At 51.1% G+C, this 15,103-nt stretch overlaps 1 protein-coding gene across 3 annotated transcripts in view; it reads right to left on the bottom strand.

The window, feature by feature from the left end:
- Window positions 1-3,311: 3,311 nt before the first annotated feature.
- The window catches only part of psda (pleckstrin and Sec7 domain containing a), a 36,479-nt gene continuing 24,687 nt past the window's right edge, over window positions 3,312-15,103 (bottom strand). For all 3 annotated transcript variants that reach the window (XM_035400357.1, XM_035400359.1, XM_035400358.1), the window contains 7 exons: window positions 13,195-13,238; window positions 7,045-7,235; window positions 6,161-6,231; window positions 5,424-5,581; window positions 4,631-4,775; window positions 4,142-4,285; window positions 3,312-3,562 (listed from right to left, as the gene is read on the bottom strand). In XM_035400357.1, coding sequence (XP_035256248.1) covers window positions 3,341-3,562; window positions 4,142-4,285; window positions 4,631-4,775; window positions 5,424-5,581; window positions 6,161-6,231; window positions 7,045-7,235; window positions 13,195-13,238 — 975 coding nt within the window. In that variant the 3' untranslated portion in view covers window positions 3,312-3,340. The remainder of the gene's footprint in view (window positions 3,563-4,141; window positions 4,286-4,630; window positions 4,776-5,423; window positions 5,582-6,160; window positions 6,232-7,044; window positions 7,236-13,194; window positions 13,239-15,103) is intronic.

Here is a 15,103-nt window from a genome sequence, read left to right as displayed (position 1 = left end):
CTTGACACGAATGAGACAGCAAGTTCCTGACCACCTCCTTAACCAATGACAGTGAGGTTTGCCGAGCTGCCCAGTGATGTCATACTTTGTTGCGGCAACTGATTGGACAACGGCCCACAAAAATCCAGCCCCACTCCTCCATAGATTTCTGCACCTTTTCAGACAACAGAAAAAAATCCTGCAAATTCTTTCTGGGAACAAATACCCCCCTCCCACCCCTCACTCGGGTAAAATATTGACTATTTTGGTCACAGTAGCTTCATGTTGGGGGAGGGGTCACAATAAGCTCCTCCCTCAACACCACCAGAACATGCCTTTTGGGACAGGACACAATTGGGGGATGGGGTCCCACAGGAAACCCACGTGGCCTGGGAGAGCCAGCCCTTTGACCTTCGACCCCTGACCCCTGCTCCCACCACCATCACGCACCTGATTGGATGACTGAACCACCGCTCAGTAACAGAGAAGCATCGAGCAGAGGAGAGTATGCAATACAATGACAGCAATTATAATAGAACATTGCAGATATTAATCATAACACTAATACTGTACACAGAGTTCATTTGTACATGGAAACAGCCTGGACCAGAGGCTTTAAGTAAGCACAGGTGAGTTATTGTGTTTCAGAGCCCACTGAGATCTGTGAGACGGCCAGGGGAACGCCACTTTCCATGGGGTTCGATGCATGGGGGGGGGGGGGGCAGGGGTGGGGTGGGGGGGTGCTAGGGGTAAGAGAGTGAGAAGTGAGACTCTGCCCAACAGCAGCAGCCAGCCGTGTCTCCTTCCCATCAGGCCACGGAAGGGAAACCGCGATCGCGATTCTGAAAAAAACACCATCACTTTTAACCTCTTTCAGCCTCAATTAATTTCCTCAGCCGACTGCTGCACAGAGCTCTCACAGCCAGAGGGGGGAACAGCACCACCTGGAGTCTGGATGCGGCACTGCACCTGAAGGATTCCACTGGACCTTCCCAGGGAGCCACCGAACCTTTCTGTCTGGAGTGAATGGAGCACTTTGTGGCGGGAGCCATTTTAAACAGTGCCTCTGGTGGGAGGATGCTGGCATTAGCTCGTCAGATTTCATCGTGTCCTGGAAACTGAAAGCCTGAGTAGAAAATGGCTTTGCTATCTGAGACAGGAGACATACATAAGACCCAATCTAAATATATTTACACATTCAAATATGTTACATTCATATATATATATCTCTAAATATACATATATAGATACATATATAACACTGTAAGCATGTTTTCAAATGGTCAGCATTACAATTTTGTTTATGTCATCGATAATATTTACTGTACAACATTTGTACATAATGTTTAATACAAGTACTCATTAGTTTTGCACATTGAAAACCGTTTCAGCTGAACTAACGTGGTAAGAGTCCACACAGAAATATGTTCTTTCTGGACTCTTTCCCTGTGAATTTAATTTCTTCACGTAACAATTTTATTATCTTTTTATTTTTTTTATTTTTTTTAAAAAGCACTAAAGAACAACAGCTACAATTACTGAAATCATGCTTGGGGCACCTCCAAAAATGACCGTGAGGAACGTCTCTTCCTGACGAAAGAACAGAAGCGGTCGGCTGCGTGTCCTCTGTGACGTCACCCGAGAATGAAGGGATTGAGGAGAGAGGTCCTGTGAAAGAGGACTCGAGCGGTTTGACCGACCGCAGCGGGACCGTGACCGATGGGCTTTACTCCTCCACACACAAATCGGGCCTCTGCTTAACCGTGCTCAGGGCCCCCCCCCCCCCACTTCAAAGCCTCGTCCGCATTTTTAATAAAGAGAACGGAGAGAACGAGACGTTCAGCCTTCTGCCCGGGCGAGTCCTTGGCTCGGGGGGGGGGGGGGGGGGGGATAACGGAGACAACGCGCAATAAATATGTGAGACGAGCCAAACAAGCCGGAAAAGCAAAGGAGTACAGCCCAGTGAACGCAGAGAGAGGGAGAGAGGGAGAGAGAGAGAGAGCGCGAGAGAGAGAGAGAGAGGGAGAGGGAGAGGGAGAGGGAGAGAGAGAGAGAGAGAGAGAGGGGGGGTAAGAGAGAGAGGGGGGAGGGAGAGAGAGAGGGGGGAGATAGAGGGGGGAAGAGGGAGAGCGGGAGGGAGGGAGGGAGAGAGAGAGAGAGAGGGAGACAGAGAGAGAGAAAGAGACTCTGACTCCTGAGTGTTGTCACATATCTTCATACATATATATCATCTTTGTGATGAACTGACTTGATGAAGGGGAGGAATGTTCCATGTATGGTCAGCAGTCATGTCCCTTTAGGATGTGTGTCTCACTACATTTCATGTTTTAAAATACTCCAGCTCCACCTCAGACAGGGAGTCGTGTTGTTTTTTCCAGCATGTTCTGCTGGTGTTCATCACGTCCATGCGTCTGTAATGCTGGAGGACTGTGCTCTGGACAGAGTGGGTGGGTGGGCGGGTGGGCGGACCCAGGGCCTGTCCTCTCTGTGATGTCACAATCACTCTGTGATGTCACCAGCCGCAGTCCCCACGGTCGGCCTCAGAGGGAGGCAGCGCTGTAAAGGAAGCCAGGGGGGGGGGGGCGGGGTACAGCTGGCGGTACGGAAGAAACCAGTCTCAGCTCAGCTGCTGTACGAGTAACATCATGTGCAAACGTCCACTAGTGCAGTCTTCAAATGGAACAGTCTGAGATGATCGCTCAGCTAACATTTTAACTTATGGTCTTTTAAATTCTTGTCTTTTTCTCAAATGTGAAAAAACAAATCTGGTCCTGAAGAATTACTTGGAGGGGGGGGGGGGTTTGCATAATGCTTGGGGAAGGGCCTGTGAAGGGTGGCTAGGGCTTATGGGTTAGGGATTAGGGCCTAGGGATTCAGGAACAGGGTTCAGGGGCTGGGACTAGTGTTTAGGGGTTAGAGGCTAAGGGCTTGGGGTTACGGGTTAGGGATTAAGGGTCAGAGGATTAGGGTAAGGGCTTATGATTCAGGGATAGGGGCTGGAGATTAGAGAATAGGGTTGAAAAATCCCTTTCCTGAAGATATGAAGAGCCGGGTGTTTAATATAGTGTTTCTGCTGAGCCTCTCCCCTGCCTGTGGTCTCCACGGGCCAGCGCACCCTCCCAAAGCATCACCGCTTCCGCCCCAAGGTCTCTGGCCTCCAGCCACCAGCAGCCACATCAATCACACGACCGCCGCTCCCCCATTGGCCAAGGAGATTGGGGAGAGGGGAGGGGCCTGCGGGCGAATTGGCCGAGCCCGCCCCCCTTTGTCTCGCCACACCCCCGGAGCTGAACGAAGCCCTCGGTGGGCGGGGTGGGGGGGGGGTGGTGGGATTTGGGGAGGGGGGGGGGGGGGGGGCGGCTCACTGCTTGACGGCCTGCCGGTAGCTGTGCCTCTGGGTGTCGTGGCGCTTGCCGGGCCTGGTGCTGCCGGCCTGGCCGGCCTCCTGCGGCAGCGTGGGGCTCGAGTGCGCCCTCTGCAGGCCGCTGTCCTCGAAGAGCTGCGACTCGAAGGCCGACAGGTCCTCCTCCCCGCACCGCTGCTTGGCCCGCAGCAGCATGGCGTACGTCCCATAGCGCGTTTTCTGAGGGGGGGGGGGGGGGGGGGGGGGGGGGGGAGAGGGAGGGAGAGAGACAGAGAGGGTGGGAGGGAGGAGAGAGGGAGAGGGAGGGAGGGGGGAGAGAGAGGGTGGGAGGGAGGAGGCAGAGGGAGGAGGGAGGAGGTAAAGAGAGAGGGAGGGAAGGAGGGAGGAGGGGAGGAGAGAGGGAGAGGGAGGGAGAGAGGGAAGGAGGGAGGGGGGGAGGAGAGAGGGAGGGAGGGAGGGGGGGGTGCGGTGCAGGAGAGAGGGAGAGGGAGGGAGAGAGGGAGGAGAGAGGGAGGGAGGGGGGAGAGAGAGAGGGAGGGGGGACAGAGAGGGTGGGAGGGAGGAGGCATAGGGAGGAGGGAGGAGGTAAAGAGAGAGGGAGGGAAGGAGGGAGGAGGTAGAGAGAGGGAGGGAGAGAGGGAGGGAGGGAGATGCAGTAGTTAACACTTACACAATCGCTTTTTTGCTGTTATTAAGAACACATTTAGAGTATCTGCATTAGCTCCTAAACCCCATTCACTAGCCCCTAATCCTGAATGTGGATTAGTGGCGTCTGGAGCGGCCAGAATAGACCCTCACCTCGAACTCCAGGTACTCCTCTCGCTGGCGGCACTCCTCCGCCTCGCGCCCTTTGACCTTGCGGTCGGGCGGACTGGCGCGCAGCTCGGTCAGGTCCGAGGAGGTGGTGCGGAAACGCGTTTCGTGGGACTGGACCTGCTCCTCCTGGGAAAGCACACAGCGACGCGGTCAGGCTTGGGTCCAATCCCAGAGAGTCATGGGCTCAACTGCACTGACTATGCAGCATATCATACATCACTTAGTTTTCCAAAACCAATTAATATCTAATTTAAAAAAACTAAATCTTAATGTGACTTTCAATTAATAGGTAGTAAAACGGAGGGAATATTCAGCATTAAAATGAACCCCAGGGTAAGTACTGAGGCATTAGCACAGCACAACAAGTTTACTTGTAGCTGCATACATACACTTTCCCTGGAGTCTATTTCTGACAGGAACGTTGGACAGTGTAGGGGTTAGAGGTCAGGGGTCAGGGGTCGTGAGGGGTACCTGGGAGAGTTTGGTAGTGGAGCCCGGGAGCAGCGGCCGGCTGAACTTCTTCTGCGACCCGATGGCGGCCGGGAAGGGCGGGGCGGAGAACATGGCGGCCACCGTGTTGATCCGCGTTATCCAGGACTGCATCTGCTCCGCGTTCCTGCAGAAGAGGCACAGCATTCAGCACCAGACTCACACACACACACAAACTTGCTTCTTTTTGCTGAGATGAACCCAGTCTGAACTAATCTGCAGTGAGTCTGAGGTTCCACCCCCTCAAAGAAATTAAGCACCGGTTCTTAGCAGTGATTGGCAGCGCTGGCGATGCTCTGCCCACCTCGGCTTTGAAACTTCCCATTCTTGCTGACAATTGAAGCGACGCGGCTACGCGACTAGCCGACTCCACCCTCTGTTATTAGGGTGGTGTATGAACCTGGAGCTAAGGGAGCCAGCCTGGCCCTGCTGTACAGTGGGGGGAGGACAGAGTGCAGCACCAGGCAGAGACAGGTGGGTGGGCGGGTGGGAGGGCGGGGGGGGGATCTGACAGGCCGCAGCAGAGCGGACGAACAGGAAGCACAGAGGGCTCAGTCTGTAGCAGCTCAGCGCCGAGAAGCTAACTGAGGCTACGGCTAGGGCTGTAGGGTTTGAGATGGGGGGGGGGGCTGTGAGGGTTTGAGATGGGGGGGGGGCTGTGAGGGTTTGAGAGGGGGGGGGGCTGTGAGGCTTTGAGACGGGGAGGGTGGGGGGGATTTCAGGCAGGGGCGGGTGGGGGGGATTTCAGGCAGGGGCAGGTGGGGGCCAAACTCACGGGGCCTGGAACAGGAAGACCCTCCAGTCGGCGGTGCGCAGGTAGAAGACGTTGGGCCTCTTGCTGTAGTCTGCCGCCCGCATGGCCAGCGAGTGGTGGATGGACACGGCGTTCTTCAGGTCCTCGTCCGAGAGCTGCTTCTCCGGCCTGTACTCCCCCTGCGGCCAATCAAAACACACACAGGGGTCAGGGGTCAGGGGTCACACGTGACACACCCTCAGAGTGCTCAACACCAGAGCTGCTTCTCCGGCCTGTACTCCCCATGCGGCCAATCAAAAAACACACAGGGGTCAGGGGTCAGAGGTCACACGTGACACCCTCAGAGTGCTCAATACCAGAGCTGCTTCTCCGGCCTGTACTCCCCCTGCGGCCAATCAAAACACCCACAGGGGTCAGGGGTCAGGGGTCAGAGGTCACACGTGACACCCTCAGAGTGCTCAACACCAGAGCTGCTTCTCCGGCCTGTACTCCCCCTGCGGCCAATCAAAACACACACAGGGGTCAGGGGTCAGACGTGACACCCTCAGAGTGCTCAAAACCAGAGCTGCTTCTCTGGCCTTTTGTTCTAGCGATTTAACCGAGATGGAAATCAGAGAGAGAGCGAAGGCGATGAGTTCCAGCAGCAGCACAGTGTTTCGGTCTGACGGCGAGGGCGCGAGGGCGTCCTGAGGAGGAGACCGGGCCAGCCAATCGGCTCCGCTCGTTCCTGCAGCGCGCGGAGCAGGTGACCTCCTCACCTTCTGCAGGTAGAGAATCAGGCCCTTCAGTATGGCGTAGAAAGTCTTCCAGCCTCTCTTCCCCCGAGGAGCTGTGAAGCACAGAGGCAGGGTTAGGGTTAGGGTTAAACCTCGCTCTGATACTGACCCACACAGGCCTGAGGAAACCGGTCAAGGCTACGGTCAGACGAGCACTGTAGTTTTCTCCTGTCGTTTTTCCTTACTCCCCCACAGCAGGGAGCTTTAGACTTTTATTACACAGAACACATACAGATTACACAGGGCCCACAGAATCCAGCGCTTTCTATCGTGAAGTGTAAGCAATGCACCTGATCAAATATGCAACAGCGTCTCCCTAGTTTGGATGCAAATAGGAAAGTGATCCTTTTTTTCGTCTTTGATTTCCTGTCATCTGAAAAATCACTTCCTATTGGACAGTGTTACATATTTGATTAGGTGCATTGCTTAACCCCTTAGACACCTGTAAAGCTTTATTTAAAATCACTAATAATTATTTTTAAAAGAAATCTCTCTTTTCCAAGTAATTGCACATTTTGGTTAGTCACAACCTTCAGTATAAATTCTCAGGAATATGAAAGATCATTTTCAAATAATGAAAAAATCTGAAACAAGATCAAATATCCAGTAAATTGAAATATCCTGAATAACTATTTACGCCAGGTCTGGGATGTAAGTGATGTAAATGAATGCATCTTTAATGGTTTTAAATGAACATTTTACATTTTTAAAACATTACTTTTTTCCTTTTTTCTTTTTTTCTTTTTTAAAAATCAAAACAGAAACCATAACACATTTAAACATGGACATTTACAAAAGTTACGAAACAATAACACTCAAAAGGATGACAAGGATGTAAATTAGGAGGAGGGAGCTGTGACACGTACTCTTCTTGCCGTCAGAGTCGGCGTGGACCTTGCGCACCAGGAAGCCGCTCTTGTAGACGACGGTGCCGGGGTGCTGGGCCACGCCCACGATGGGGTTTCCCCGGCTGCTGATTCGCTTCATGGTGTGGGAGGCGGAGTCCGTGCGGCCGTCGGCCAATTCCGAGAAGGACTTGCGCAGCTCTTCCTCATCGCTATGGAGACAGAAGTGACAGCACTCTCAACCTAAGTGACGCCGCATCGTTTCGCTCCATATCATCAATTAAGTTAAATGTCTGCACACGGATACCCTAAGCTTCAGACATTAGATTAGATCTTCACGAGGTAACTTTGGAGACTTACATTAAAATCAAATGCATTCTCCAAAACGAGTTGGCTACACATCCACATTGTTCTTCGTATACCACAAACACACAAGGGACATCGTAGCACTGTCATTATTTATTCATATGTTTTCACTACTGAACAAAGTTCTTGCAATAAAATGCCTAAGGGAATAAAGCTTGTGTCTCGTTTGTCTTTGAGACAGTTACTGTGCTCACTGAGTCAACCCCACGGACTGAAGCCATCCCTGATTGGTCCACACTATGGCTGATTTTGCATTAACTAAAATTAAATAACAGTTGGCACTGGAATGATGAGGTTTCGATAACAGACGCAGGGGCGCGTCTACACACTGGAGCCCAGCGTCATAGCAGGACGTGCCACCCAGATCCCGAAATTAAACCCTCCGAAGCGCAGCAAGTGATTCTTGTGAGTCATAAAGTTCTAAAGGTAATTTTCCCAGCCCGTCTGTGCTTATAAATCAAGGCATGGCCCAACAGCACAATCAGGGACCCGAATCCCAAACCCTTTCACCTCCAAATCTCAGCCCAACTCTGATTTCCTCCCGTCCTCTGTGGAGATGTCCCAGCAGAGAGGGTGGGGGTGGGGGTGGGGGGGGGAAACAGGATTTCCTGTCACCAGCACCATGAGGTGAAAGGTTCAGGCCTAGCTTTGCATATTTGAAATGACTCAGTTCAGGGCTTCACACTCAACCTGACACGAAGTCATTTCCAGAAACTCCCCGTTCAGCTTATTAATATGCACTAATACTTAATTTTATGTGAGGATGTGTGTCTGAAACTGTGACTCACTACAAAAACCGGACCTCAAAACGACTCGGACCAGAGGAGATTATGCAAAGCCCTTTTTTTATGACTAAACTAATATCAGTAAGATGACACCTAAGACCTGATTTACCAAAACCTTTAGCATGTGCAAAACCTTTTAGCTTAGCGCACACAAAACCAATAACACGGCCAGTGATTGGTCGTGGTATTTGTTTTGCACCAATCGCTGGTTGCGTTATTAGTTTTGCGTACGCCGAAGGTCTCAGTAAATCAGGCTCCTCATGTGCATTCTCGGCTGCAGAGTGCCCTTCGAAGCTTCAGCAACACAACTTTTCTTTCCATGCAAATTTATTTCCAAGCTTTATGTGAACTTGAGAAAGAAAGAGAGAGAGAGAGAGAAGGGTAGAGAGGGAAAAGAGAGAGAGAAGGGTAGAGAGGGAAAAGAGAGAGAGAGAGAGATAAGGAGAGATGAAAGTCCCTCATTAGAGCCACAGTGGATTCTGGAGCGTTCAGACAGCTGCTTCTATAAACTGACTTTTAATTACCCAACAGCAACCATCTCATTTAGCAGCTGTTAGAGAGGGTCTGTTTCTGTGTCATGTCCACCTGCTCCCCCCCCCACCATTCCCCCCCCCACCATGCCCCCTCGCATCCACATCAACATGGCAGCTGCACAGTCTGACAGCCCCGGACCGTCCTGTTCTGTTAACGGCAGAGGACAACATCAGTCAGAGCATCCACCCACACACTGCCCTGAGCAGCTTCTCCATCCTCCACAACGCTATCGCCAGACTACCTCCAGCAGCTCTATTCGCTGAAGCTGCTGCCAGACGTGACCCAACAACCAACCTGCAAAGCCACTGAGATCTCTTCTTCTGGCCATGACAGCCAAAATAACGAGCAACTGGGCCACGAGCATGCTGGGATATTATCGATGCAAAAAAAAAAAAAGTCTTAAGTGTTTTAGTCTTGTAATGAGACTAAATATCTTACCCCATTGGCAAATTTTGAAATGAGTCAAACTATCTTATTTAGCAAAAAAAAAAAAAAGTAGAAATTATATTTAATGGCTAAATATAAGGCTAACATTCTTGTTAGGTTTGACTTATTTTTTTACTTTTTTTGCCTTTGATAAAAAGAACCATAAAAAGTAATTGCAGTCATATAGCCAGATCTCCAGGCCACCGCATAAGGGCTTAAGAGCCAAGCGTTGCCATGTATGCACTCTCTTGCTGGATGCAGTCAAAATCAGAACCCGAGTCAGAACTGATCCTCAGTATACACGTTGTTGCTGTTATGTAAGCAGCAGTTCTTCCCAGCCCACTACAACCACTTATTCCACTCAGACCATGAATCACAATAAAAATCAGTACCCGTACCCGATTGCCATATGGACAACGGAAAGCAGAGCCAAAATGGATCCCGTGCTCCCACTTTGACAATGATATGCTGAGCATCTGGCTACACAGCGAACACTGCCCGTTAACACCCGTGGTGCTGATTCAAGGAAAACAGGAAACAGTCAGTGAGCACGTGCGGCACAGCTTCTGTCTGTTGCCTGGTAACCGTCAGCTTCCCTAAAAAGTCACAGTTCTCTCAGAGATGGAGAGCAGAGAGGAAAGGAGATACGGAAGAAGACGTACGTAAGGCAGGCAAGATGAGGGGAAGAGAGGAGATTGACAAAAGAGAAGATTAAAGCACTAGAAGAAGGGAATAGGATGAGGGGAAGATATAATTGGAGGGAAGAACGGAAGAGTGAGAGCTCCAAGAAAGCGAAGAGGAGAGGAGTGCAGAGGAGGGGAGAGGAAAGGAGAGTAGAGGACAGGAGAAACAGAGCAGAGTTCAGCTGCTGACCAAGCTGCAGGTCAGCATAACAGTCGGACAGAAATACGATCATATATAACAGAAGTCTGGGAGCAGGACCCCACGACACGGACAGTTCAATCACCCCTATCTGTACCCGGTGTGTTCTGAATGACAGCCGCAGTCACAAAAACAAAAGCTACCAAAACGATCTCCGCTACAGGCACTCAATCACCTCCTGATATCACCGCCACCGCAATCTGATATCAACAATACAGCCGATATCAAACATGCCGCAAGGCCCCATCAGACCCCGACATCCAACAAACACAGAATTCTGACTTTGGGAGAAGTGGAAACGGGAAACGGCCTGTGGCGCTGAGAGGACGGGCTGAGGGGGCACGGGCCGGACCACGCCCCCGTTCCCACGGCGACGCGGAGCCCGAGGCTCGGGAAGGACGGGCAGGGAGAGGAGAAAGGCGGCGAGAAGGGGAGGAGGGGGGGAAAGAGCGCTAAGCGGCGGTGGGACGGCGCTAAAGCGGATGATTAAAGCGGCCAATAAGAGGCGAGCGGAACGTGCCGGAATGGGAGATGAGCGGGGGGTCCCGCCAGGGGGAGGGGGGATGTCTGAGGAGAGAGAAGCTGGCTCAGTCCCTCTGAGCGTCCCCCCCCTCCCCGACACACGTGCGCACACGCGTGAGAGCTCGCGCTGGCGTGTGTGAGGAGCCGGCCTGTACATGTGAGTCTGCGTGTGTGAGTCTGTGTGTGTGTGTGTGTGTGTGTGTCTGTGTGTGTGTGTGAGTCTGTGTGTGTGAGTGAGTCTGTGTGTACTGTATGTCTGTGTGTGTGTGTGTGTGAGTCTGTGTGTACAGTATGTGTGTGTGTGTGTGTGTGAGTCTGTGTGTGTGAGTGAGTCTGTGTGTACTGTATGTCTGTGTGTGTGTGTGTGTGAGTCTGTGTGTACAGTATGTGTGTGTGTGTGTGTGTGAGTGAGTCTGTGTGTACAGTATGCGTGTGTGTGTGTGAGTCTGTGTGTACAGTGTGTGTGTGTGTGTGTGAGTCTGTGTGTACAGTATGTGGGTGTGTGTGAGTCTGTGTGTACAGTATGTGTGTGTGTGTGTGTGAGTGAGTCTGTGTGTACAGTATGCGTGTGTGTGTGTGAGTCTGTGTGTACAGTGTGTGTGTGTGTGTGTGAGTCTGTGTGTACAGTATGTGGGTGTGTGTGAGTCTGTGTGTACAGTATGTGTGTGTGTGTGAGTCTGTGTGTACAGTATGTGTGTGTGTGTGTGTGTGTGTGTGTGCCCGTGAGTCTGGGTGTGCGTGTGTGTGTGTGTATATGAGTCTGGCTGTGTGTGTGTGTGTGTGTGTGTGTGTGTGTGCACGTGAGTCTGCATGTGTGTGTGTGTGTGTGTGTGTGCGTGAGTGAGTGAGTGAGTGAGTGAGTGAGTGAGTGAGTGAGTGAGTGAGTGAGTGAGTGTGTGTTTGTGTGTGTGCGCGTGCGAGCGTGCGTGAGTGAGTGAGTGAGTGCGTGAGTGAGTGAGTGTGTGTGAGTATGTGAGTGAGTGAGTATGTGAGTGAGTGAGTGTGTGTGAGTAGGTGAGTGAGTAGGTGAGTGAGTGAGTGAGTGCGTGAGTGAGTGAGTGAGTGAGTGAGTGAGTGAGTGAGTGAGTGAGTGAGTGTGTGTGAGTAGGTGAGTGAGTGAGTGAGTGAGTGAGTGAGTGCGTGAGTGAGTGAGTGAGTGAGTGAGTGCGTGCGTGCGTGCGTGAGTGAGTGAGTGAGTGAGTGAGTGCGTTAGTGCGTTAGTGCGTTAGTGCGTTAGTGCGTTAGTGAGTGAGTGAGTGAGTGAGTGAGTGAGTGCGTGAGTGCGTGCGTGCGTGCGTGCGTGCGTGAGTGAGTGAGTGAGTGAGTGAGTGAGTGCGTGCGTGCGTGCGTGCGTGCGTGCGTGAGTGAGTGCACACATGCATCAATTTGAATGTACGCGTGGTGCGACTCCAACCCTCAGCCCATAATTACAGAGGAAAGTGGGGAGGTGTAGCTATGGCAACAAAGCCATGGCCTTAATTAGTGTCGGGGAAGATCACCGAGGCCAGTCCAGAATAGCAGCCCTTGACACCCAGATACACTGGAACACTGGCATTAGTGCAAACAGCAGCCGCTGGGCACGGAGCTCACACACCCACACAGTCACGCGCGCGAGCGCAGGGGCGGTCCTGCAGCGGCGTCGGCCCGGCAACAGCCCAGTGCAGGCCCGGTGATGGGTATCAGTGCCTCTGTCCCGCCAGCCTGTCCCCCACCCGCTTCTGCACCCCTCTCTGGCTGGCACCGAGTGGGCCCTTACCCACCGCACACTGCCAGGGACAGCCGGCCCCAAAAATACCCTCCCTGCTGCTGAAACTCCAGAGGCCACTGGGACAGTCCCGTGCCAGGACGCTCATCTCCCCACCTCGCCCTTTTTAACCATCCACCCACCCACCCATCCCTCCATCCTCCCCCTTTCCAAAGCCCCGTTCTCTCTGTGCTCGGCCGGATCAGAACACCAGCACACGGCCCACTGGGTCGCACTGGGTCACCAGCGCCAGTGTCCCCACAGCCTGTCTGTGCCGCTGTCTCCCCATCTGACAAAGTTTCCATTTATCCACACGCATCACTCTTTCCATCAACCCAGCTTCCCCCAGGCAGCTGAGCTCAGAGGCCAGCGAGCAGCTCCACACCAGGAATGAGCAGAGTGGTCTGTGCGGTGTGCCCACTGAAAACTGGGTGTGTACTGCAGCTGGGTCTGTACTTGAGTTGGGTCTGTACTGCAGCTGGGTCTGTACTGCAGCTGGGTCAGTACTGAAGCTGGGTCTGTACTGTAGCTGGGTCTGTACTGGAGCTGAGTCTGTACTGAAGCTGTGTCTGTACTGGAGCTGGGTCTGTACTGCAGCTGGGTCTGTACTAGAGCTGGGTCAGTACTGCAGCTGGGTCTGTACTGAAGATGGGTCTGTACTGGAGATGGGTCTGTACTGAAGCTGGGTCTGTACTGGAGCTGTACTAAATTCAATTTTGAATTTCAAGGTGCTCTATTGACACGACATGCACAGTGTTGCCAAAGCAAACGTAATTTTAAAAAAAGCAATAACAAAAATAGATAAATAACTTATATTTAAAATTTTAAATAATAAAATAAATTTCAAATCAACTCTACAGCCTGTAAACTAACACACACACTTTCCAGCAGAAATGTTACAGCCAAACCTACATGGTCCACTGCAGCTTCTCACTCTTGATGGAGTTGTACAGTGCCTGCAGGGGAAGAGAAAAAGCATTCAATTAGATACCCTGTGCACAAATGACAACAGAACAGTGTGTGAATGTGTGTGTGTGTGTGTGTGTGTGTGTGTGTGAGAAAGTGTGTGTGTGTGTGTGTATGTGTGAGAAAGAGAGTGAGAGAAAGTGTGAGTGTGTGTGTGTGTTTGAACATGCGTGCGTGTGCAAGCATACACGTGTAAGACAGCGAAGGTGTGCATGTGTGTGTGCACGTTTGTGTGCATGCGTTTTGTATATGAATAATCCCCATAAACAATCTCACAAAAGTCATGGGAACCAGCTGTTAAGTGCAAGTATTCTCATATGGACAAATAAACTAGACTAAAATGAAAAGAGAAGGATCACATTTCAAATGTCCCTGTCCTAATTCTAAATTAATTTCCATTTTATTTTTGGTTTTTAATAAGGACACATTACTGTTTTGGGTGATTTCATTTATCACCCAAATTACTGAACTGTAATTGCAAAAGCAAAACTGTTAATGACTTAACCTACTATCTCGTGCATAAGAAAACAACAAATCGAAAAATTGCAAAGACAAGGCTGTGCGCACTGCATTCCAAACAAACCGCTACTGAAAAGCAGGCGTTAATGTGCAGATCTTAGCCCTCTCAGAAGAGACTAAATGCGCTGTGACAGCTGTGAGATTGGTACATTTCCATTTAAATCCAGCCCTGGGGGGGGGGGGGGGGGGGACTGTGTGCGAGCAAAGCACCATATATCTGCCCTCCATTTAAGGCACAAGACCAGCATTCAGCTGGAAACTGACAACACCTTCAGACCAACCGACCAGGGTACAATACGAAGCGATGCTTTATTCGTCCCTGGTGGGGAAACTTGTCTCAGACGCTCAGCCCTGCTGAGCAATTACACACAAAACACGACGAAATAAGAGCAGCATCGCAAAACAGGTTCCGCACATCAACTCAACGAGCGTCAACACAACGCATCGTTTGGCCACAAAATGAGCATTCCAGCTGCAGCCCAGCAACGTGTTCGGACCAACCGCGAGCGAGCGTGTTCTGACCAACCGCGAGCGAGCGTGTTCTGACCAACCGCGAGCGAGCGCCTTCGACCGAGAGCACCCAAGCCCTTGGACAAGCGCCTGACAACGGTCGTTACAAAGACTGGGCGGACTGTCGTAACCTCAGAGGGGACTGGAACCTACAGCCTTCTGGTCATAATGCCCTGACAGAGACCACGTGGAAATACACTTCAATATAATACATATGGACATTCACGTGTAAGTTTAAATTGATTTCATAGCAATGTATTTTAAAAATTATTTTTCCAATACATGAAAATGCCAAAAAAACTAGCATATTCGCCCGCATATTATGAAGTACCGCAATGTATCATTCTGATGTTGATAATATGCTTTATTTCAGTACTATGAGGGTACTCCATTTCTGTTCAGGAACATCAGTGGCAGGGACTCAAACCTGTAGCTCAGATACAGGGGTGTACTGAGCCTCCCTCACCCACCGACTTCAGTTTCACAGCTGTGATCAGTTACAGTGCAGGGCGTGGACACACACACACACACACACACACACTCACACTCTGATAAACTGTAATAAAAGCTTCTCACCAGCTTCCCAAGAAACACTCAAACACTCAAACCATGACCTTCAGTGAAAGCACTTAAAAAGCTCCTTCTAATCCAGGACAAACCCAAACTGAATATCACACACAAAGCGTCATCAATCACATCAACCAGTGACAGGCGCAGTAAAGCTTTCACAGTTCCGGTCAGCGGCATCTCAGAAAGTACCAAAAAACCACAAAGTAATGGAACAATGAACAGCGGCGTGGCAGAGGAAGTGAGGAGAAAAAAAAAC

The sequence above is a fragment of the Anguilla anguilla genome, chromosome 18 (assembly GCF_013347855.1).
Source record: "Anguilla anguilla isolate fAngAng1 chromosome 18, fAngAng1.pri, whole genome shotgun sequence".
NCBI lineage: Eukaryota > Metazoa > Chordata > Actinopteri > Anguilliformes > Anguillidae > Anguilla > Anguilla anguilla.
The sequence above is the reverse complement of the archived record's forward strand: the minus strand, read 5'-3'. Positions and strand labels throughout refer to the sequence as shown.